A 21,574-nucleotide genomic window follows, 5' to 3' on the forward strand; every position below is an offset into this window, starting at 1 on the left:
GCAACCGATTCCTCTTAATCCGAATTTTTTTTTTTAAAGTGTTGTCCTCCCCATGTAAAAACTCCTGCAAGGATGAAAAGCCTAACAGGCAACTTCCATCAGTTGCTGTGTAAATTATGCATGTTTTCTGTATTTTGGAAGCCCTAAAAATGATGTACTGGAACTGTTATGACGGTACTGATCAAGTTTGGTTATCAGTTGTGCATGTTCATGAGTGCATGTGCATACAATTTTTGAGGGGAAAAATTTGTACACGCACACAAGCTAAAAACATGAATTCTTCAGTTTAACATTTTATTCACTTTTGCACACCATGAATGCACAATTAAAATGTGTCCATAACAAAGAAAACTTTCTTTCTTTCTTTATTTGGTGTTTAACGTTGTTTTCAACCACGAAGGTTATATCGCGACGGGGAAAGGGGGGAGATGGGATAGAGCCACTTGTTAATTGTTTCTTGTTCACAAAAGCACTAATCAAAAAATTGCTCTAGGGGCTTGCAACGTAGTACAATATATGACCTTACTGGGAGAATGCAAGTTTCCAGTACAAAGGACTTAACATTTCTTACATACTGCTTGACTAAAATCTTTACAAAAATTGACTATATTCTATACAAGAAACACTTAACAAGGGTAAAAGGAGAAACAGAATCCGTTAATCGCCTCTTACGACATGCTGGGGAGCATCGGGTAAATTCTTCCCCTTAACCCGCGGGGGGTAACAAAGAAAACAAACTGTACACGATTTAAACAAAATTGAAACTGCAGCTTTAAAATCACTGTTCTTTTTACAAGATACATTTTTGTATGAGACATGTACTATTTTAATCAAAAGTGTGCACCTCAAACAATCAATCAGAACTAACTGAATTAAATTGATATCACTCATATATATGTTAAGTACATGCACTGACAATTTAACATTTTTCTAAAAGCACAATGACCACAGTAAATCAAAGGTAGCTGAAGTCTATTGTGTGAACATGTGTGTGCGAGTGTATTTTGTGAGTGTATGTTTCTTTATATTTAGTCAAGTTTTGACTAAATATTTTAACATCGAGGGGGAATCGAAACGAGGGTCGTGGTGTATGTGCGTGCGTGTGTGTGTCTGTGTGTAGAGCGATTCAGACTAAACTACTGGACCGATCTTTATGAAATTTGACATGAGAGTTCCTGGGTATGATATCCCCGAACGTTTTTTTCATTTTTTTGATAAATGTCTTTGATGACGTCATATCCGGCTTTTCGTGAAAGTTAAGCGGCACTGTCACGCCCTCATTTTTCAACCAAATTGGTTCAAATTTTGGTCAAGTAATCTTCGACGAAGCCCGGACTTCGGTATTGCATTTCAGCTTGGTGGCTTAAAAATTAATTAATGACTTTGGTCATTAAAAATCTGAAAATTGTAAAAAAAAATAAAAATTTATAAAACGATCCAAATTTACGTTTATCTTATTCTCCATCATTTGCTGATTCCAAAAACATATAAATATGTTATATTCGGATTAAAAACAAGCTCTGAAAATTAAATATATAAAAATTATTATCAAAATTAAATTGTCCAAATCAATTTAAAAACACTTTCATCTTATTCCTTGTCGGTTCCTGATTCCAAAAACATATTGATATGATATGTTTGGATTAAAAACACGCTCAGAAAGTTAAAACAAAGAGAGGTACAGAAAAGCGTGCTATCCTTCTTAGCGCAACTACTACCCCGCTCTTCTTGTCAATTTCACTGCCTTTGCCATGAGCGGTGGACTGACGATGCTACGAGTATACGGTCTTGCTGAAAAATGGCATTGCGTTCAGTTTTATTCTGTGAGTTCGACAGCTACTTGACTAAATATTGTATTTTCGCCTTACGCGACTTGTTTTGATTTCAGATAAACAGCTGTATTTGTGATGACAGGAGTCAAAAAATGTGCAAGATTCTCGGTATGTTGAAGTTAGGTACATCAGAAAAAGTAGTTCACCTGCACTGAAACTTGCAAGCGTGATTTCACGCTTAGGCGGTTATCATTAAATTCAAACCCTCAAAAGCCTTCAGATAAAAACAAACTGGTCTCCATAAAACAAAGAATCACTAGGATTTTAAAAAAATAAAAAAATAAGACCGCAACATTTCACAGGCAAGAAATGTCTTCAGTGTACATTTTAAAAAGGTTAATTCATGTACAAAGCTAAGAAATCTTATCAAGAATGATGTAAAATGAAAAGAAAAGAAAAAAGGGTTAAAACAACTCCATTTCATTATTTCCGATTAAAATTAGGCTAAGGTGCATTCATTATAAATTTTATTTTTTAATACATTTACTCTCCACTAAAACGGGAAGAAAAAACTACCAGTACATGTACAAGTAGAAAAGGGAACATTACAAATACAAATAATTGGGGCTATGCTTGATAAGCTATTTCCTATAGAAGTAACTTTCTGTGTGTTTCTGTGGAGTATGCAAGCAGGGGGTTGCTTGGAGTTCCATGTTCTGAAGCTGATGGATCTTCTTCATTTTCTTCAAAATTTGTCCGGCGCACAGGCTCCAATTTCTTTCCCCTGAAAAAAACAACAGAGAACAGAACTAAAACAAACGTTCATAATTCTCATTTAGATTGGACCTATGCTTTGCTACCGTTTTTGGCAATATTTGTTTTAAATGCACACCCCTTCATTGTGTGATTGTGAGTGAGTGAGTGAGTGAGTGAGAGTGTGTGTGTGTGTGTGTGTGTGTGTGTGTGTGTGTGTGTGTGTGTGTGTGTGTGTGTGTGTGTGTGTGTATGTGTGTGTGTATCCTGCATACATTTGTTTTTGCACTTCCTACTACCCAGTTCAATGCAATGTGTATAAGCTATAAATCCAAGGAGATAACAAACACTGACAAGGCAGTTAGCAGAAGTCTTCATAAATAAACAACTAAAAGAACTAATCTGGAAGAGGAAGCAGCAAAGAAAGCACACAGGTTAGAACATAGGTTCAGCTGAACAGATATAGTGACACCCATACTCCGTGAGCTAAGCTCTCCCAAGTTATTTACACAAGCCATACAAGCAACACACATTTACACACAGAAACTTACAACAATGCAAACTACACAAAGCAAGAAAGCACTCACAATGACAAAAGCAACGCTAGCTAGAAGCACAAGACGGTCACTGCAAGACATGCATTTTTGTGCCTACTTTTGGTGAGCGAATCGAGAGAACATGTCTCGAATCTTCTGCTGCTTTTCATCTCCATCACCAGACGATGTTTTCTTCTTCCCTCGAGACAAGCCCGACGCACGGCATTTCTTTGTGGATGTAGCTTTATAAACAAAGAAACAGAGGTAAACATGCATGAGTTTTAAGAGAGGTGACTCAATTGTATTTGTAAGAACGATCTGACGTGTACTACACGATCATTGGCTTTCATTGTATAGTTAGACCAGTGCGTAACAGTAACCTAATGTTCAGTGCAAAATAAATGCTATCTCAAAGTACATGTATTAGTAAGTTTCTGACTCATTGCACACAGAGGGCATGTTACATCAACAGGTGTAAGTTTTAATTGTCATCTGTAAATAAATTATTACCAGACATGTGTGTATGGTTTCTGAACTCAACATCCAAACTGAACGATCATCAGATTCAAATTTCAGTCTACTTGACTTTGTGGTAACTTCTTTCATAATAATTATCCTTGTTTAAACTTTAATCAAACAAATTATACATACTGGAGGTAGTTCTTGGTGTGGACTTGGGTGACTTCAGTGTCACTGTCAGAGATCCCTGAAGGAAAAAAGTCAACATTTTAAACATAGTGCTCAACTTGAGTCATCAGTACAATGTATCATCAAACAGTTTCCCAAGTGAGCATAATAGTTGTGGATATGAACAGATGGCCAAGTCCACTAAACAGGCCTGCACATGTTTTTAACAGGTTTTATCTAATATGAAGGACCATGAAGTCATGAACCAGCAGGTATGCATGGTGCACTGCAGATTTTGCTCTGCAAGCCATGTTTTCTGGAAGCATTTAATCAACAGACAAGTCAAATTCTGACTGTCCCTAGGGGTATGCATGCATTCATGCAAATGCACATACACAGACCATCAGCCTTCTGATACATGTACTGCATGTATTCTTTAAAATCTTACATTTTTTTTTTTTTTTTTAAAGGAGCACACACACACACACACAATGAAGAGAGGCAACTCAATTGTTAGAAGGAAATGATATGTACTACACAGACATGTCAATGTCATTGGCTTTCATTGTGTAGTTATGTCAGTGCGTAACTGTAAGTCTTACCAAATGTTCAGTGCAAATAAAAATCAATCAAAATTGTAATTGTAAATCAATCTCCAAATTACCTGAGAGGCAGACAGTGGGCTGGCAAAGTCTCCATCTCCTCTGTTCTTCACTGACTGGCTGTCCGTTTCACAGTCGGTCAGATCAACAAAGTCCTGGCTGGTAGGAAAGCAGTCAGAGTCAATGCTGTACAGATTGCTGCGCTGGCTGGCATCCACACCGGCTGTGCTGCTGCTTTGCTGGCTCCAACTAACGTCAGAAAGTCTCTCACCCTCACCTCCTTGAGAATCATTTGGCTTGGAGTCTGTGCACACAGAATTCTTGTCAGCGTCTTCTGTCAAGCCTAAGTGATCATTTTGACTTGAATCCTCCTGCTCGGTTATGGAGGCAAACTTTTGCAGTGAATCTTGAGACTCGGTACTCTTGCTGTCAGACATGACCCTCTTGAAAGGCCTGCTACTGCCAGCACTAACAGACACTGACGATGAAATGTTCGGGCTGCTGCTGGATTTTGCAAACATGAAACTGGACCAGTTGAAAGCAGAACCTGGAGAAGAGTTACTGGACTTCTTGAACTGAGAACCCTTGCCGGAAGACCCTGTCAGCTTGATGTCCTTGGTTTTAGTGCTCAAGGATTTTCCCGAGGCTGAACCGTAGCTGAATTTTGACAGTGAAGATGTACCACTGTGATGCAGCTCTGGTGAGGCTGATGGCTGCTTGTCATCTTCTACAGACTCTAATTCTTCACAAGCCCCTTCTGCTGCTGAAGTTGATGCATCGTTCATGCCTGAAGCTCTCTTCCGTCTTTCGTTAGGTGAGGGGGTCGAGGAAATCCTTTCCGCAGCGCTGGTTTTGTCTCTGGTACTGGTAGAGTTGATGCTGGTTTTGCTCTCATCAGCTGAAGAGGTACTTGCTGCAGCGCTAGAGCTTGAAGCACCGAAGTACCTGGTAACAGAGAATGCATTCAACAGAAAATCAGTAACACTAATTAAGGTGAAAATATCACATGCACTACAGGGTTCCCTACTAAAAGTAGTTCTAAAAATGTTCGTGAAAATAGATGTTTCAGCATGGTTTTCATGTTTCCCTTTCCACAAATACTCTTCTGTTGAAAAAAAAAAAAAAATCAGTGTCAGTTTTGTCGAAACTGTATCTGATGCAATGCCCGGCATTTCCCCTGCTAATTTAGTTTTGACTAGTAATGTAACTGTAGTGCTTTAAGTTATGCTCATCTCAGAAAACAAGCAGAATATCAATAACTGAATAAGACCAGCCCAATTAAATATGTTGTGTACACATTATAAATTTACAGCTCACCTGCTCTTCACTTCAATTTTGACGTTCGGCAAAGCTGGGGCATCCAGACTGAATTTTGCTCTCTTTGCCAGAGCAGACACAGCAAACTTGTTTTTCTTGGGAGTCACCCTTTTCTTTCCATTTTCTTTTTCTTCAGGGTTCAAGTCCACTTTAAACTCCTGCTCAATGATGGTAAACGCCTCGTGCGTCGACTTAACCTTCACATCATCAAATTGGTTGGAAGACTTGGATGGAGACAGAACTTGCTTCTTTGCTGTCTTTCCTCGTCTGCTGGTTTTCTGGTCATCACTTTCTTCATCAGTGTCGAAAGGATTGACGTCTTTTGACTTGGCTTTTGGTGAAGTAGCGAGATCCTCATCAGAGTTCATCCGCCTCCGTTTGGATTTTGGAGCAGAGTAGAGGTCGGCCAGTTCCGTGTTTGTCCTCACATCTGTGGTCTCTTCCACTGTGACAAAAAAAGCGCAAAGTGAATGCAGGCAGGCCTGCGGGGTGGGTGGGGGTGGATTTCTCTGAAAAAGTCAAGTCATAGTCGGTGAAAAAGATAGACTGGAGTTGAACATGCTGTAATGTGTTAACAAAAAAAAGCATAGTGTTTTACATTCATTGTCAATTCAAATTATCAGCAACACAAAAAGGTTATGATTAATTTGCCTTTTTCATCCATGTTTCAAACAGAATTATGGACATAAAATTTTTTTAAAAGACAATAACATTTTCAGATACATGGATTGAAACAAGCAGTCACATTCCTTAACAAGTATGTTAAAAGTGCACAACTTGACATTGAATTGACTTTAGTATTACATGAATTTCAATAACAGTTGAACCTGCCCAGGCGACTATCGCTCGATCATGACCACCTGTCCCTTACATCCACCCCAAAGGATCCCCGACTATTTTTTTAATATCATCTTTTTAACATGATTTACCTTTTTATATAGTGACCACCTGTGTATAACGACCACTTCTGGCCGGCCCTTTGGGTGGTCATCACAGACAGGTTCCACTGTATATCCCACTCCCTATTCATCAGTTTCAGAACTTCACCTTCTTTAGCGCGCTTGACTGGGCTCCGCTTTGGCAGGTTGTTCTTCACCTCCATCTCTTTGCCTGCCAGGAAGGGTCTGCTGGAGATCTCACTGCTTGGTGCTGCTGAAGTAGTGTCCGTCTTCGAGCGTGGTCGGTACCCCCGTTTCCAGATGCTCAGTATTTCCTTCTCTTGTTTCTTGGCATACTTGGGCTTTAACAAAAACACGAGCGAAACCAACGTTTTAACTTCAGTCCTGATAATCATGACGATAAGGCAACAGGCTTGTCACTTCTGTTTCATAACAAGCTTGTCAGGTAATATCCGTTACTTATTCATTACTGGAAAAAAATGGTTTGCTGTTGGGAAGAGATATTGGTATTTTTCAAGTCACTCATGACATGAGAGCTGCTTGCTTGGCCTTACCGGATATACAATAGTTTTAATGAAGACACCACCAAGCTGCCCCACCCCCCTCCCCCTCTTATAATTGCACCTTGAGGATTTTCCACAATCATATGGAGATGGCCAACATCAAATTTAAAAATATGCACGCATTTTTATTCCTCACCACAAAAGTTTCCGGATCAAAGTCTGCAATCTTTTCATGCGTGTGTATATCCACATTTCCCAAGGCAATCTGCAGGGCTCGTTCATGGGAGAAGTAGGGTCCAGCATAGCGCAGCTCCTCGATTTCCACCTCTGGTGAATATGGGTTCAAAGGGCACAGTTTATGGGTCAGGGGGTCAAAGGACAACTGGTACAGGAATGTGTTGTCGGCACGAATGAACCCTTCAATGTAGTCGTTGGTGACCACAACATTCATCTTCAGGTAAGTCGGCAACTTCTTGAGTAACTGCAAATTACAAGAAACAAAATCATTATCAGCACAAACACACATTCTGTGCATGTTGCACATCAGCAGCATCTCAAACTATTGAAACATGCAAGCACACAAACACTTCAGCTTTGTCCTGATTAGACAGCAGCAGCTTCTTTTTCAAGGCGGCTAAACTCAAACAAAATATTCATACACACACACATAATTATTAGGTTTTAACATTTGCCACTCATCTATCTTTCAATATGAAGACTTGCTGGCCAACATCACTCAAGCCTTCTCACTGACTGTGGCCAGATGAAACTGACAATCGCAAATACAGATCTCAGCCTGCAAACGGAACAAGCACATCCACTCCTTCACCACTATATTCCTGTTCAAAACCCACCTGTCTGATATCCGTCTGCCTGGCTAGCTTGAACACTTTGCAGGCCTTTGCCAAGCCAACGCCATGCAGGGAAGGGAGGTAATCACAGCCAGAGAGGATGCACATGTAGCGAAACTTGTCAAACGTGTAAAATGCGTCCTGGATTTCCAACACTTCGTTTAAGCGTGACTGCTCTATCAGCACGCCGTTTCCAAAAAAGTCCATCTTAAAAATAACCTGGAGAAACACAAAAGATAAGAAACATCAAAAAAATAAAGATGAGTGTTACGCTTAAATCAGATTAATACTAAAATAGATATCACTGTTATAGTTGCCATGAGGCACAGCTAAGTGCAGGAATGGGATGGATAGAATTAGAAATGAACAAGTTTACCGAAGGGGAGGGTACAGAAAAGGGGCCTCTGAAGCTGTTTATTATTATTTGGACTTGGAGATCAAAAGTTGGCTTTGTCATGTGTTCAGATTGACAGAAGAAGCACACAATGTAGTAGTAAGTTCAAATCCCATCCTTGTAAAAAAACAAAAACAATAAACACCTCTATATCTCCACTTTACCCATACAGTTTTAGCAACTCCCCACTTCCCAAACCCCCAAGGAAAGATCATCTATACTGTAAATAAACAAACAATCAAAAGCCCATGCACATTCTACACGTCTTTAAAAAAAGGTAGGTATGCCCCTCACCTTATCACACCCGAAAAGCAGTAAGTCAGAGTCCTCTGTGATAATGATCTGAGCAATGCCTGCTTTGTTCAAGTACGCCAGCTGGGCATCTGCTTCATAAGGTGCCACGATACAGTCCACTCCTCTCGCTCGACACGCCTGCACAAAAAAAAACATGAACAAATTTAGATATCTGTGAAAAGAATTATGTGGTGCAGGCCGGAAGGCATGCTTGAAGCAGAAAAGTCACTTTATTAGGTGTTACTGTCAGGTAAATTTGCTGATTTCATCTTTTTTTTTTTTACATTTTTTTTATGCAATTTATATCGCGCACATATATCTCAACCACGGATTCAAGGCGCAGGGATTTATTTATGCCGTGTGAGATGGAATATTTTACACAATATATCACACATTCACAATCTTGGGCCATATGCTAAAAGCCAGTATCAGGAGGTACTTGTACATGTATTACAGTATCTTTTTTCATATATCTGATATGTTACTATGATGCAGAATGAATATGAATATATGCATATATATCTCGTTTTCATTTTGTTTTGTTGGATTCTCTATAAAATGTTTCAACCTCCCCAAGTTAATGTTGCAGACTTCTCCAGATCTGCAATTTAAACATAAAACCTCCCTTTAACTTTATGGTCCATGACCTTGGATTCTGCTCTTTAGAGATGCTTACTTTCATCAACTCCAATGCCATCTGTGGTGAGATGTCGATGCATTTCTGTAAACAGTCCCGTGCCTCTGCTCTTTTGCCTTCCCTCAACAGCTGGGCTGCCTTCTTGCGATTCAGCTCACGACGCCTGAAGATAGCAAAGACATAAATTGTTACACTGAAATCTCAATAAAACCAGTCAACAGAAAAAGCAAAGATAAACAATGAGCTGGAAGGAATGTTGGCCCAGTGTCTACAAGAAGAATACAAAGCTGTAATCATTTCCATAGAAAGGGATTTGTTCATTGGCAAAACTAACAAGAAGAAAATAAGAGAGCTTACATTATGAGTAGTTTTGATTTACTTCATGCAGAACTTTACCGAGTCCCCAGATGAGGGCCAATGAATTGAACAAACTTTAACATTATGAAACACTTAAAATTAAACCATTGAACTTTTTTTATTCTGAACAGGCTTTCATTTACTAGTGCGCCTTGCGCCATTGGCGCATAAGATCTCAAAATGTCTCATTGGAATTCCCTTTGGCTTCAGTGTGTCAAAGGGCGCACTGAGATTACATTCCACTGCGCCACCCCATGCACACGTTTAACGGGAGTACAGTGTTCGGAATGACCTAAGCAAAAGCGCGCGCCAAGCCGAGCAACTTGCGAGTTTGTGAAACTTGCTGTGATTGGCTTTCAAATTGTAATTAATTAGTATTCAACCAATCCTGCGAACTATCTGTGCTCGCGCGAATACTTCTGTGGAAACGGTCAACAGAAGCGATATCAATCGAAACACAGACCCACACACACACCACACACACACTAACCTGATACACGGGCAAATTTTCATATCATCATATGGCACTAAATAGCACTATTTTGCATCTTTTGACAAAACCATTTGCGCGTTTTGCCTTTGACTTTGTAATGTCCCATCAGAATTTGGTTGAGGGGGACAAATGTCCCATTGTCTTTTTCTTCCAGGCTAAACCCTGTCTGAAATACAAAAACATAAACTTAAAGCCTTGAAAAAAAAATAACAACTTACTCTCGTCTTGAAGTCTCAACACCTTTCTTGGAGGGTAGATGGCAGCCATCAAAAACAAGGATAGGTTTCAATCCACTACGTAGAAGATAGTCTACATACTTCATGCAGTAGTAAACATACCTGCAGAAACAACAAATTTTATAAGTGACAGAAACAACAAATTTTATAAGTGACAGAAACAACAAATTTTATATTTAGACTTGATAAATTGCTTTCAAACAATAAACTTTAAACAATGTACGTAATATTTTCATGAGATAGACCTCACATTTCTTTTTCAGTAGTCAAATGAGGAACTCCAACATTACCATTATAAACCTAACCCCTTATTGTGACAGACTTACTGTTGAGTTTTCTCCCCAAGTGCCAGTTTGTCAGCACAAGAGAAAGCACCTTTGTGAAGCCAGCAGTAGGCATCAATGGCAACTGTGCACCCTTGGAACTGTGCGATGTTAACCTGGGTGTGGATTTTCTTTAGGAATGGCAGCAGTCCCTGGATTCCCATCCTTCAGTTTATGCGGTGTAAATTCCTTGTCCAAAGTGGTTAGTTCAAATGGGGCATTTCTGAAAGTGAAAACAGTCACATGCACTCACAGTAACACATTAAAATGGAACAGAAGAATTGCTCAATTCAGCTCCATCATCATAAAAAGTGTGAGCCCATGCACAGAGAGAGAGAGAGAGCTCTGGAGCTGTTAATCATAATGCTATTTAGGCAGAAGGGGTCTAAGTCAACAGAAAGTGGGTGCATTCCCTGTAGGCGTACTGCCAGTAGGTGTCAACTGTCATTGAATGTTGGTAAACATATTTGTGTCACAGTAGGCTATGAGTATACAAAATATCAAAGCTCTGTCTGCTTTCATCTCTGAAATTTGTTGATGTCTATGAATGTGGGAAATGAAAAATGACGGCTGCAAATATTATGAGGTAGGGATGGGAAAATGCCTGTAGTTTCATTTTTTGGCCAGGGATTTTATGCTCACATTTTCACCATAGCTTAAAAATGAATGGGCTACAATATATCATCTTTTAAGGCATTTTCAATTATTCAAAGGCAGTGTTTTACTTTTCAAAATGCAAAACCGTTAAAAGAAATTCCTACAAAAGACTATAAAACTTCTTTTTACTGTGCTTTTCTTGCTGCAGATCCATTCAAACAACTCCTATCTTCTTTATAACTTAATTTAAACAGAGTTTGCAACACTAAAAGTATGGATTTTTAATCCTTTTCTGCTTGTGTTTTTCAATAATACTGATATGGTTACAAAGTTTCGGAACTCGCTTACAACCTTGTGTGAAGGTCAAGGTCATTGAATGTTGGTTAACATATTTGTGTCACCGTAGGCTATGAGTATGAGTATGCAAATATCAAAGCTCTGCCATCTTCATAGATCTGTGAAATGTGTTGATTTTGATGTCGAAATTTAAGGGGTAGCCGGGGATGGGAAACTGCCGGTAGTTTTATTTTTTGGCCAGGGACTATATATATGTGTTCACATTTTCAACATAGCTTGCAAAATGGATGGCCTACAACATATCAAATTTTAAGGAAAGTCGAATTATTCTGAGGCACTTTATTTTACTTCTCTATATATGCAAAAATTCAATGGCGCTATGTTAAATTAATTTAAAAAAGACGGCATTTAAGTTTTAACATATATATTTGAAAGTGCTTTGAAATGTGTTTTCTTGCTATTTTTCATTTCATTTTCATTTCATTTTCATTACTTTATTGTCCCATCGCTGGGAAATTCGGGTCGCTTCCTCCCAGTGGAAAGCTAGCAGCAACGGAGTCGCGCTACCCAGGTGTCTGCGTGTTTAGGTGTATTCAGCCACCTGCACTTATGGCAGAATGACCAAGGTCTTTTACGTGCCATTGTGATGACACGGGGGTGGGACATGGCTTCCGTCTCTGGGTCTGCACATAAAGTTGACCCGTGTCCGTCCCGGCCCGAATTCGAACCTGCGACCTTCTGATCACAAGTCCAGTGCTCTACCAACTGAGCTACCGGGCGTTCCATTTACTTACCCCCACAATTATATAGCAAGTGGCTACTACTTTCGTACTGTAGAATACTAGCCGTTATCTTGATGCAGCCTTATTTACAAAGACACCTTGGTACACAAAAAATCCAAAGTTCAAGGGACTAGAAAAGTTCTGTGCAGATATATATGTAACGTAGACAGAATATTCTTTCGCCAACAAAAATATTAAAAACATTGAATCAAGTTACTATGACCATAAGGAGGCAGACCCCTTAAACAGCTGCATGCATATATATAACGATACCGCGGCGTGCTGGTCATGCAAGTGGTCATCTCAATTATTCTCATCGTTGCGTGATGCTACACTAACAGCGAAGCTGCCGCATCAGTGTGGTTAATAGGGTTCATAAGTTGCGACTAAAGTAAACATGCTATTTTCCGAGTTGGACTTGGGAGTGAATGTTAGTGGCGGCACGTACGTTTTTACTTGGGTAAAAACCTTAGGCCAAAAAAAAAAAAATTGTCTGTTTAGGGTAACATGACCAAAAAAAGTAGGGTCGGTAGGTAGGTAGGTTTTTTTTTTTTTTTTTTTTTTTTTTTGTTGTAAATGCTATGTTGGCTGAACATTCACTTCTTATATTTGATGAATACATGTTTCAAAACTAACGTATAAATAAAACAGAGAGAAAGGGAGAGAAAGAAACGCCAAATGTCTCTTTTTAGCATTTTTACCTCTTTTTTTTCTTTTTTTTTTTTGAAATCAAAAAAAAGTTTTTGGGTCGGCGCCAAATCGATAGGGTCGGTCGGGTTACCCTAAACAGACAATTTTTTTTTTTTGCCTTAGAATTAGATGATCAAAGATAATCATAATCACATCTACCTCAGTACCTGGGTAAAGTCAATCACAGCACATTCAGATTTGTCACAAAAGAGGTACCTTTTAAGTTTAGCATCAATCTAAACCATGAAAACTGATTTTGCAACGACCGTCGCCTCGATCAGCACAAAGTGGAGTTTCAGCCTCTCTTGCTTCTGTTCTGTACAAGGTCTTTGGTAAGCTTACAGAACAACTCGTGTTTCCCGCGTTGCTAATCAAATTTTGCGTAGTTTCGTATTTTAGCAAAACCTCAAACCTGGATCGATAAATCACGTACAGCTTAAAACCCAGCGTAAAATACGTTTCTTTAGCTTCTTTTGATGTATAATTTGAAGATCCGATTCCATATGATCGATACATTCCAAACTACAAAAGTGACTTTGCATCAGGAATTCCAAAATGGCGAACATGGCTACGTCGCCCAATCCACAGAACGACAATGTTACCATCGACCTGACCAGTGTAGGTCCTCCTCCACCAAACGCTGGGTATGAGAACAGGAATCTACCCTCTCCCGATGCGTTTCAGTTTGTGCCTCAGAACTTGGGAGGTATGTCGCTGGTTTTTTAAATTTTTTTGTTTTGTTTATTTCACATTTTCAAGTTCAAGATTATTTATGCTAAGGCCAAAAAAAAAAATTGTCTGTTTAGGGTAACCCGACCGACCCTATCGATTTGGCGCCGACCCAAAAACTTTTTTTTGATTTCAAAAAAAAAAAAAAAAAAAAAAAGAGGTAAAAATGCTAAAAAGAGACATTTGGCGTTTCTTTCTCTCCCTTTCTCTCTGTTTTATTTATACGTTAGTTTTGAAACATGTATTCATCAAATATAAGAAGTGAATGTTCAGCCAACATAGCATTTACAAACAAAAACAAAAAAAACAAAAAAACAAAAATTACCTACCTACCGACCCTACTTTTTTTGGTCATGTTACCCTAAACAGACAATTTTTTTTTTTTGGCCTAAGACTATCTAGAGTAAGGCCGTCGTCAGCTCAAAATGAAGTGCTGAGGCAGTTCCAGTCTAAAACAGAATGAAAGGCTAGTGCTGTATCACTTTGGACTCTAGAATCACGTGCGAGTAACATGTAAATGACCAGTAACTGAGTAACTTGAGTATGACGTTAACTCAGCTGAGGCTTCCTCACCTTTTCTCCTCACATTTCTCCTCCTTTAATTTGCTTTGTTTTCTGTAGTACGTACAGTTTGGGTTATAGTGGTTATGTTGAACTTTAGTGTTGTAAATTCAAAGCTCACAATCCAGTGGCATTAATACCCCCCATTATTGAGTTGTATTTGATAGTAATACGTATACATCATTACATGTATACGTACACTAGAATGAATACCCGCTTTGCCGGGTAGCCGGCTTCGCCGGGAAGAAGTACTTAGAGCCGTACGCCGGCTTCGCCGGGTCCGAACAATGGACCCGCCAAGCTTAGGTCCCTCCCAGATTCGTGGAATGGGAACAGCACGAAAATGATTCAGTGGCCATAATGCCATTCCTGACCATATCGAGTCCCATCCTTGTCGACGAATGTAACCGTGTTAATCACCTTTGGAGGCGAACTCCACTCAAACAGGACTGAGCAAGTTATGGCTTCTAAAAGGAAGGCCAGTACATAAATTTACACAAAAGCCGCCAGACCACATCACAAACAGAACTGAACAATGCACAGGTGTTGCTCACATAGAGACACACACACACACACACACACACACAAAAACACAGAGAAGCCGTATCTATAGAGAGATAGATGACAGTGTATTTTTCGCGTGGCTATAAATTGATTCGACCTTTGCACTTTTACAGTGAGGATAATTTACGGGTCCAATTTACGTTCTGGACACTGCGTTGACCTTCTAAAAATAGTAACAGTAACAGAACGCCGGGAATATCCGAAGACGCTCCACTCACACTATAGTGCACCATTACGAAGGAAGGGAGGTAAACGCTGAAAACCTGGAGAATATGAGAAGATAAGGAAGAGTTACTTATAATGGTGAAATGAACACAAAAACCAAAATCGATTCAGCGCTGCGCGCTGAGAGCACGTGTTGAAATATCTCATCGATGATATTGTGTCCGGGGTGTAGCTGAATACGGTGTCCAAATTTGAAAAAGATCCACCGAGAACTTTGGCGTTGTGATGTGGTGTAGCGGCTATGGTGTGTCGGTATGGGGGCCCGGGTAGCTGAGGTGGAACCAAAATCGGTTCAGCGCTGCGCGCTGAGAGCACGTGTTGAAATATCGACCAGGTTGTGTCCTGTACCGGGTCAACCTGAATATGCCCACCAAATTTGAAGCAGATCCATCGAGAACTTTGGCCGTGCATGGCGAATACACAAATACACAAACACACAAATACACAGACACACAGACACACAGACACAAGTCGTATATATATATAGAAGTCACTTTTGTCAGACTCAAAGCAAAGAATAATTTCAGTGAAATTAACTGATGGAATAAGCTACAAAATTGAGCATAATTTGGTCATCTGTGTCTTTTGTCGAATATAACGCATACTCTCAATAAAGTTGCATCCACCATATTTGTCTCCCTTTGCTTGTCATGCACTTCGGCTCGCCGAAATTTTAAGTTTAAGCTTACAAGAGAAAGTTCTGCAAATTCCAAGGTAGTAAAAAAAGTCCCTGAATTTACAATGCTAAAGTTCAACAATACCACTATGAGTGACTAAATGATTGTATTAAAACAACTCAATAATGCCACTGGAATATATGAGCTTTGAATTCACAACACCCAAGGTCAACATTCCCATCAGCCCATGTCTCTGTAAACTAAGCTAATCAATAGTTTAGTTTCTAAAGTTTAGTGGCAATAATTAACCCAGTTCACGATCCCACTGACTGACTGAGTAAATCTCGAATGGTTGCTCTTCTTTCAGCATGTGGGTTTCACTTCCAGGGATGTCGTTAGGCATCGGTCATAGTCCGATTAACTGCCGCCAGACGCTGATTCATATGGTCAGGTGTTGGTCATATGTCCTGTAGAGGGCGGACAAAGAGTCCGATTAAATGTTGTTTGCATCGGTCAAAGCGCTTACATTGCATTCCATTTGATTTAGAGCACAGATCTGGGCCCTGCCAGAATTTTGCAGCTATGTACTCAAGAGCACAACACTACGTAACCCTTTTCACATTCTGCAAAATGTTTTAAACCACACACAACCACCCCAGGCACAGTAACACGAACTGATCCAATGCATAACTGTAACTGATAGACATGGAGCGAATAAATGCTAGCAGACGATGGTGCGTACGACCAGGTCAGTCGTGTAAAATGTCCTATTGAAATCCACAAAGCCGGTCAAATGTCCTATTTATGTTGATGAGGTCAAGCCAATTTTCCAAAATGTGTAGCAACATCCCCGGGGTTCCACGGTGTAAATTTGGGACTGTACCAGTTTAGTTTACTTTGTCGGGACAAAAATGCAGAAGGCCGTGAGTCACATAAAACAATTCTTAAAACTGGCTTCAACTAATCATAATGTGATAGTAACCTTTTGGCCAGTTTGTGTCTGGTTGTTGTTGATGTTGGTGAAGGGTATTGTCAATCAGTTGATTATTTGATGCATTTCACCATTTGCGTTGCAACAAAATTTCAGGTGACGTTGAAGGAGATATTACTGCCCAAGCAGCAGGGAAAGACGGCAGCTCTGGATATGGCGTACGAAAAAGGGGTCCAGCGTCAAAGTTTCTGGAGAACCGCGGGTTCGGGTGGCTGCTGGAGGAAGATGATGCTGATGAAGAAGATGATCAGAGGCCATTACTGTAATTTTTTTATTTGTTTTTTGTTTTTTTTGGGGGGGGGGAGGGGAGGGGAAGAGGGGGTACGTTTGACAGCATATTACTTATTAGAATGCTTTAGATTTATGCCAGTGTTGTAAATTGTGTCAGACTGCAAACTTCAAACATTATGATGAACAAATTGAGTGATAATTGCTTTCACTTAATATTAGTGATGGTTGAGTGTTGGGAAAATATTTGAAAATATTTTTATACTCTCAATCAAATAAATGATAATGAATGGGGTGAAAAACCCAGACCGCACAGAGTGTAGGGTTTGATCAGGATAGTTTTAACAGTTTGTAGAATTAGAGAAAGTGGAAATCCACAAAGAAAAAAGAATTATATTTATAGTGTTGTTGTTTTTCCATTAGTAATAGTAATTGTATTAAAACGTTTCACATCCTTCACATAAATATTGGTTTTCTTTTCTTCGTTCCAAAGGGAGGAGCTGGACATTGACCTGAAAGACATTTACTACAAGGTGCGATGCGTGATGTTCCCCCTGCCACAGCTGGGCTTCAACAGACACATTCTGCGCGAGTCGCCTGACTTCTGGGGTCCTCTTCTCATCATCCTGCTGTACTCACTGGTCTCCTTGTATGGACAGTTCAGAGTGAGTTACAGACTGGATTGAGCTATTTTGCTGTGTGTGTCTGTATCTGTGAGTGTGTTTTATTATTTGCTTGCCATTGGAGTAAGTGGGACTTTTTTTAATACAGTCAAAGCTGCCCTGGCGAAGATAACGACCACCTGCCTATAAGACCCTCCCAGTAGTCCCTGACAAGATATTTGTCTGTATGATTACCTTTCCCTGATGACCACCTGTCTATGAGGACCGCCTTTGGTTGGTTCTGTGGGTGTTTGTTATGGATACATTTGACTTATATTACAAAATCGATTCGTGCTTCATGTTTTTGGCCTGTTATTAACACCATTCATCGATGGATAGTATCCAAATTCCAGTGAATTGTTTCATTACATAGGTTTTTGCAGCAGACATGATCTAAATTAGCAATACAGTTAAACCTGTATAGATATAAATAAAAACAACTCAAGGAACGAATCAAAAATGGTTGTTGTGGACATGTGGACCTTATGAAAAGGTGAAGTATATAGGAGAAAAATGTGCCAGGGATTATTTTGGGTGGTCACTGTAGTGTAACTTGTGTCTGAGCAGATGGTGGTCACCGAGAAGTTATCACACAGGTAGGTTCTACTGTATACTTATTGTTTATGGCAAGTGCACTATGGTGGTACTTGGACTTCAAGCAATTCTTAGTTTTAAATGAAGTTTCACAGTGCGTGTGATTCATCATAGAATCACAGCAAGCTGTTTGTTGGTCACACTTGCACAACTGTATTGCGGAAGATACACATCTCACAATCTTTCTGTCTTCAAATTTGACTCATTGTAGCACCAGCTTCAGGCAATTATTGGATCACGTGTACATGTTAATGAACTGTCTCCACTATTGGTGTTTTTGGTGCAGGTTGTGTCGTGGATCCTGACCATCTGGTTGTGTGGATCCTTCATGGTCTTCATGCTGGCAAGGGTGCTGGGCGGAGAGGTATGTCTCTTTGTCGGACTTGACTCTTTGTTAAAGGCAAAGATTGACATGGGTGTTACTCCCAAAATTTAATTAAAGGAACAGTCCTTACCATGTGAATAGTTTGGGTCACCATTTCAGCTCTGGTCATGCTTTTGCACACGCACTCACATAAATATGGGTCATTCTCCAGAGCCGTTTACCAGGGCAAACCATGTTAGGAAGTTGGCTTTTCTTTACTTAACTGAGACATTTTAACCATTTAAATTGATTTCATTAATAAATACTGGTTCCATTTTTATCTTTGGCCTGCAGATAAATAATTAGTAACACATGTACCTGCACAGTTTGTTTGTCTACGTTCAGTAAATTACAAGGGTTTTAAACTTAGTCAACTTCGTAACATGGAAACCAAAAGTTGTGACATAGATTTGAACACTAAAAATCTGTATAAAGAAAACTGGAGTACTACTGAAAACAGTAAAAATAATAATTCTAGTTGCCATTTAATTTACGTTGTGATAATTTAAAGGACTGAAAATGCATGTCACAAAAAGGTACCCAGCTCTGGAGGACAACCCATATACACTCGCACACATGCACAATATACACATAGAGTGTCTATATATTATTTGTAAAATGAAATCAAGATGATATACCACACACACATAGTTACAAACACATGCTAACTGACACTGACAGTTTATGTTGAATACAACTGAGGAGTTTTGACACTTTGTTTTTGTGCCTGCAGGTGACTTACTCTCAGTGTTTGGGTGTGATTGGGTATTCAGTCTTGCCCCTCGTCATCATCGCTGCATTTCTCCCGCTTGTTGGCGTCATGATTTACCTCCGAAGGGCCTTACAGGTAAGGGTTGTTTGTGTAGAAGGTTTATGATATGTTAGGCTTCAGCGGTCGATCATAATCTTAAAGAATAATCGACGATAGTGGTTATCTCAACCCAAACAAGAAAGAACCGTGAGTGTGCAGCTTCTTATGTCTGTGCTGAACTTTTCATTACTTTAGTTGTTGAAGACTGTACCTTTGTGATATTTGTGTGTTCCAGAGATGCTGATCTTTAAAACTTAATGAAGCTCTTCTCTCTTTTTAACCAACAAAACTTCTCATGATTGATACACAACATTTTTACTGAACACCTGTATTTACATACATTGCAGTAGAACACACAGATTGGCATTTGTCATGACTAACTTTACCTTTATGATTCTACTTTGTTACAGTTACTGGGAGTGCTGTGGGCAGCGTACAGCGCTGGATCACTATTGTGTGTCCAAGAACTGCAGCATAAAAAGCCGCTTCTTCTCTACCCCATCTTCCTTCTCTACATCTACTTCTTCTCATTGTACACAGGGGTGTGAAAAACAAACAAAAAACATTTTCTGACTCTTGACGGACAAAAAGCGTGTGGGAACATGAACATGTGTTTCTGTGAATTGTGTGGGCTTTGGAACTCATCAAGTTCATGAGAAACTTGTGGTGGTTTTGTGGGAATACTAATGGTGTTCTGTTCTTCTCCACAACTGACTTCTGCCCTCTCATTTACTTGAGGCTTCTTGGCGGGAGATATGATCTTTCTTCTTATATAAACAGTTTGTGAAGAGACTGGTTGTGAAGTGCGGATCAAGACGCGAAAGAGTTTTGGCTGATGTAGCAAACTAGAGTGGACAAATGTTTTTGTGCTTTTAACACTTTCTGAATGGAAATAAGACAGTGCCAGATGAAGGGCTGTTACAGCTGAATTGTCTTTGTTTTCTTGACTCTCCATAAGGGCCTGTGCATATTTTTTGTTACAGCTATTATTTTGTCCCAATTATTGGCTGCTGAATGCATTCTTCTTCTTCTTCGTCGTTCGCTCAGACAGCAACTCCGGAGGCCCTGATGGAGGCTGCTGTACGCCGGAGGCTCTCCATGGGTCCATAGAGTTTGTCCCTCATCGGTGTGTCAGCAGGCGAATGCATTCTAATGGTTTATAGTTACAGCGGGTTTCATATCAGAGTTTGAACTGAGGTCAGTTCTGGATGTACCTTAGTGTAGTTTCTGCTGTTTTGTTTCAAGTACAGGTGGTTTTTTTTTATTCTTTGATTCATCACATTTGGAGGGATTTTAAAACACTATTGTCAAATGGTATGCTGTGGAAAGAGAGAGAGAGTCCCCCCCGCGGGTTAGGGGGAAGAATTTACCCGATGCTCCCCAGCATGTCGTAAGAGGCGACTGACGGATTCTGTTTCTCCTTTTACCCTTGTTAAGTGTTTCTTGTATAGAATATAGTCAATGTTTGTAAAGATTTTAGTCAAGCAGTATATAAGAAGCAATTTTTTGATTAGTGCTTTTGTGAACAAGAAACAATTAACAAGTGGCTCTATCCCATCTCCCCCCTTTCCCCGTCGCGATATAACCTTGAACGGTTGAAAACGACGTTAAACACCAAATAAAGAAAGAAAGAGAGAGAGTGTGTGTTTGTGTGTGTGTGTTGCTAATTATTAGTGTGTAATTGGCATGAAAAGGACGGAATGTGATAATGCATCACACAATGAATGTTTTTACAAACAATTTCACCCTTTTGCTGGCCTTTGTTATTGACTTTTATATTCTGAACACATACATAACTCCGAGACATATATTCTGACATACATGTACATGTTAATATTCCTATACAAGCACAGCATTTCTAAGACATATTTCTGCCATGATCAGGTTTGAAGCTGTCTTGCTGTAGTGAAAGATAATCATTCTCTCTGTGTCTCTCTTTTTCACTTCTCTTTTTTCTTTTTTTTTCTTTTTTAGTGTGACGTACTATAATTTATTTCTTGTGGCGCTATGCAACTGTGAGTTGGCACAAAACACTGTGCTTTGAAATGTCTTAGTGATAAAGTTAATCATAACAAATCTCACATCTCAATGTGATAAAGGAGAGAGGAGGTTTGTGTGTGCGTGTGTGTGTGTTCAGATTGAAATGCATGTATAATATAATCATGTTTTGAATGTTTTTCACTTCTTTTTATGTCACAAATAAAAAGATTTCTGGTGTACTCTTGATTTCAGAGTTCACGTTTCTCACCATTGCGTTTTGAGGGCTAA

General features: G+C 39.5%; 2 protein-coding genes across 2 annotated transcripts; one reads left to right on the plus strand and one right to left on the minus strand.

Moving 5' to 3' along the window:
- Positions 1-1,607: 1,607 nt before the first annotated feature.
- LOC138953034 (exonuclease 1-like) lies at positions 1,608-13,314 on the minus strand. The gene is made up of 13 exons (XM_070324807.1): positions 13,177-13,314; positions 10,598-10,817; positions 10,254-10,373; positions 9,225-9,348; positions 8,549-8,686; positions 7,864-8,079; positions 7,206-7,490; positions 6,655-6,847; positions 5,608-6,052; positions 4,353-5,235; positions 3,713-3,767; positions 3,180-3,303; positions 1,608-2,556 (listed from the first exon to the last, which is right to left on the minus strand). The coding sequence occupies exons 2-13, from the start codon at positions 10,756-10,758 to the stop codon at positions 2,421-2,423; spliced, it is 2,880 nt and encodes a 959-aa protein (XP_070180908.1). The 5' UTR covers positions 10,759-10,817; positions 13,177-13,314; the 3' UTR covers positions 1,608-2,420.
- A 194-nt stretch (positions 13,315-13,508) lies between these two features.
- Positions 13,509-21,525, plus strand: LOC138953040 (protein YIPF4-like). Its single transcript, XM_070324812.1, has 6 exons — positions 13,509-13,666; positions 16,744-16,909; positions 17,369-17,540; positions 18,418-18,495; positions 19,229-19,342; positions 19,717-21,525. The coding sequence occupies exons 1-6, from the start codon at positions 13,516-13,518 to the stop codon at positions 19,852-19,854; spliced, it is 819 nt and encodes a 272-aa protein (XP_070180913.1). The 5' UTR covers positions 13,509-13,515; the 3' UTR covers positions 19,855-21,525.
- The last annotated feature ends 49 nt before the right edge of the window (positions 21,526-21,574 follow it).

Source organism: Littorina saxatilis, linkage group LG17 (assembly GCF_037325665.1).
Source record: "Littorina saxatilis isolate snail1 linkage group LG17, US_GU_Lsax_2.0, whole genome shotgun sequence".
NCBI lineage: Eukaryota > Metazoa > Mollusca > Gastropoda > Littorinimorpha > Littorinidae > Littorina > Littorina saxatilis.

Bases quoted from the DNA above. Each gene is read 5' to 3' on its own strand.
- LOC138953040 (XM_070324812.1), top strand. From the start codon at position 13,516: ATGGCGAACATGGCTACGTCGCCCAATCCACAGAACGACAATGTTACC. The intron at 16,910-17,368 runs GTAATTTTTTTA...TTCGTTCCAAAG, and splicing joins GATGATCAGAGGCCATTACT to GGAGGAGCTGGACATTGACC. The intron at 19,343-19,716 runs GTAAGGGTTGTT...ACTTTGTTACAG, and splicing joins ACCTCCGAAGGGCCTTACAG to TTACTGGGAGTGCTGTGGGC.
- LOC138953034 (XM_070324807.1), bottom strand. From the start codon at position 10,758: ATGGGAATCCAGGGACTGCTGCCATTCCTAAAGAAAATCCACACCCAG. The intron at 10,374-10,597 runs GTAAGTCTGTCA...TTGTTTCTGCAG, and splicing joins CTTGGGGAGAAAACTCAACA to GTATGTTTACTACTGCATGA. The intron at 8,080-8,548 runs GTGAGGGGCATA...GTGTTTCTCCAG, and splicing joins TGCTTTTCGGGTGTGATAAG to GTTATTTTTAAGATGGACTT.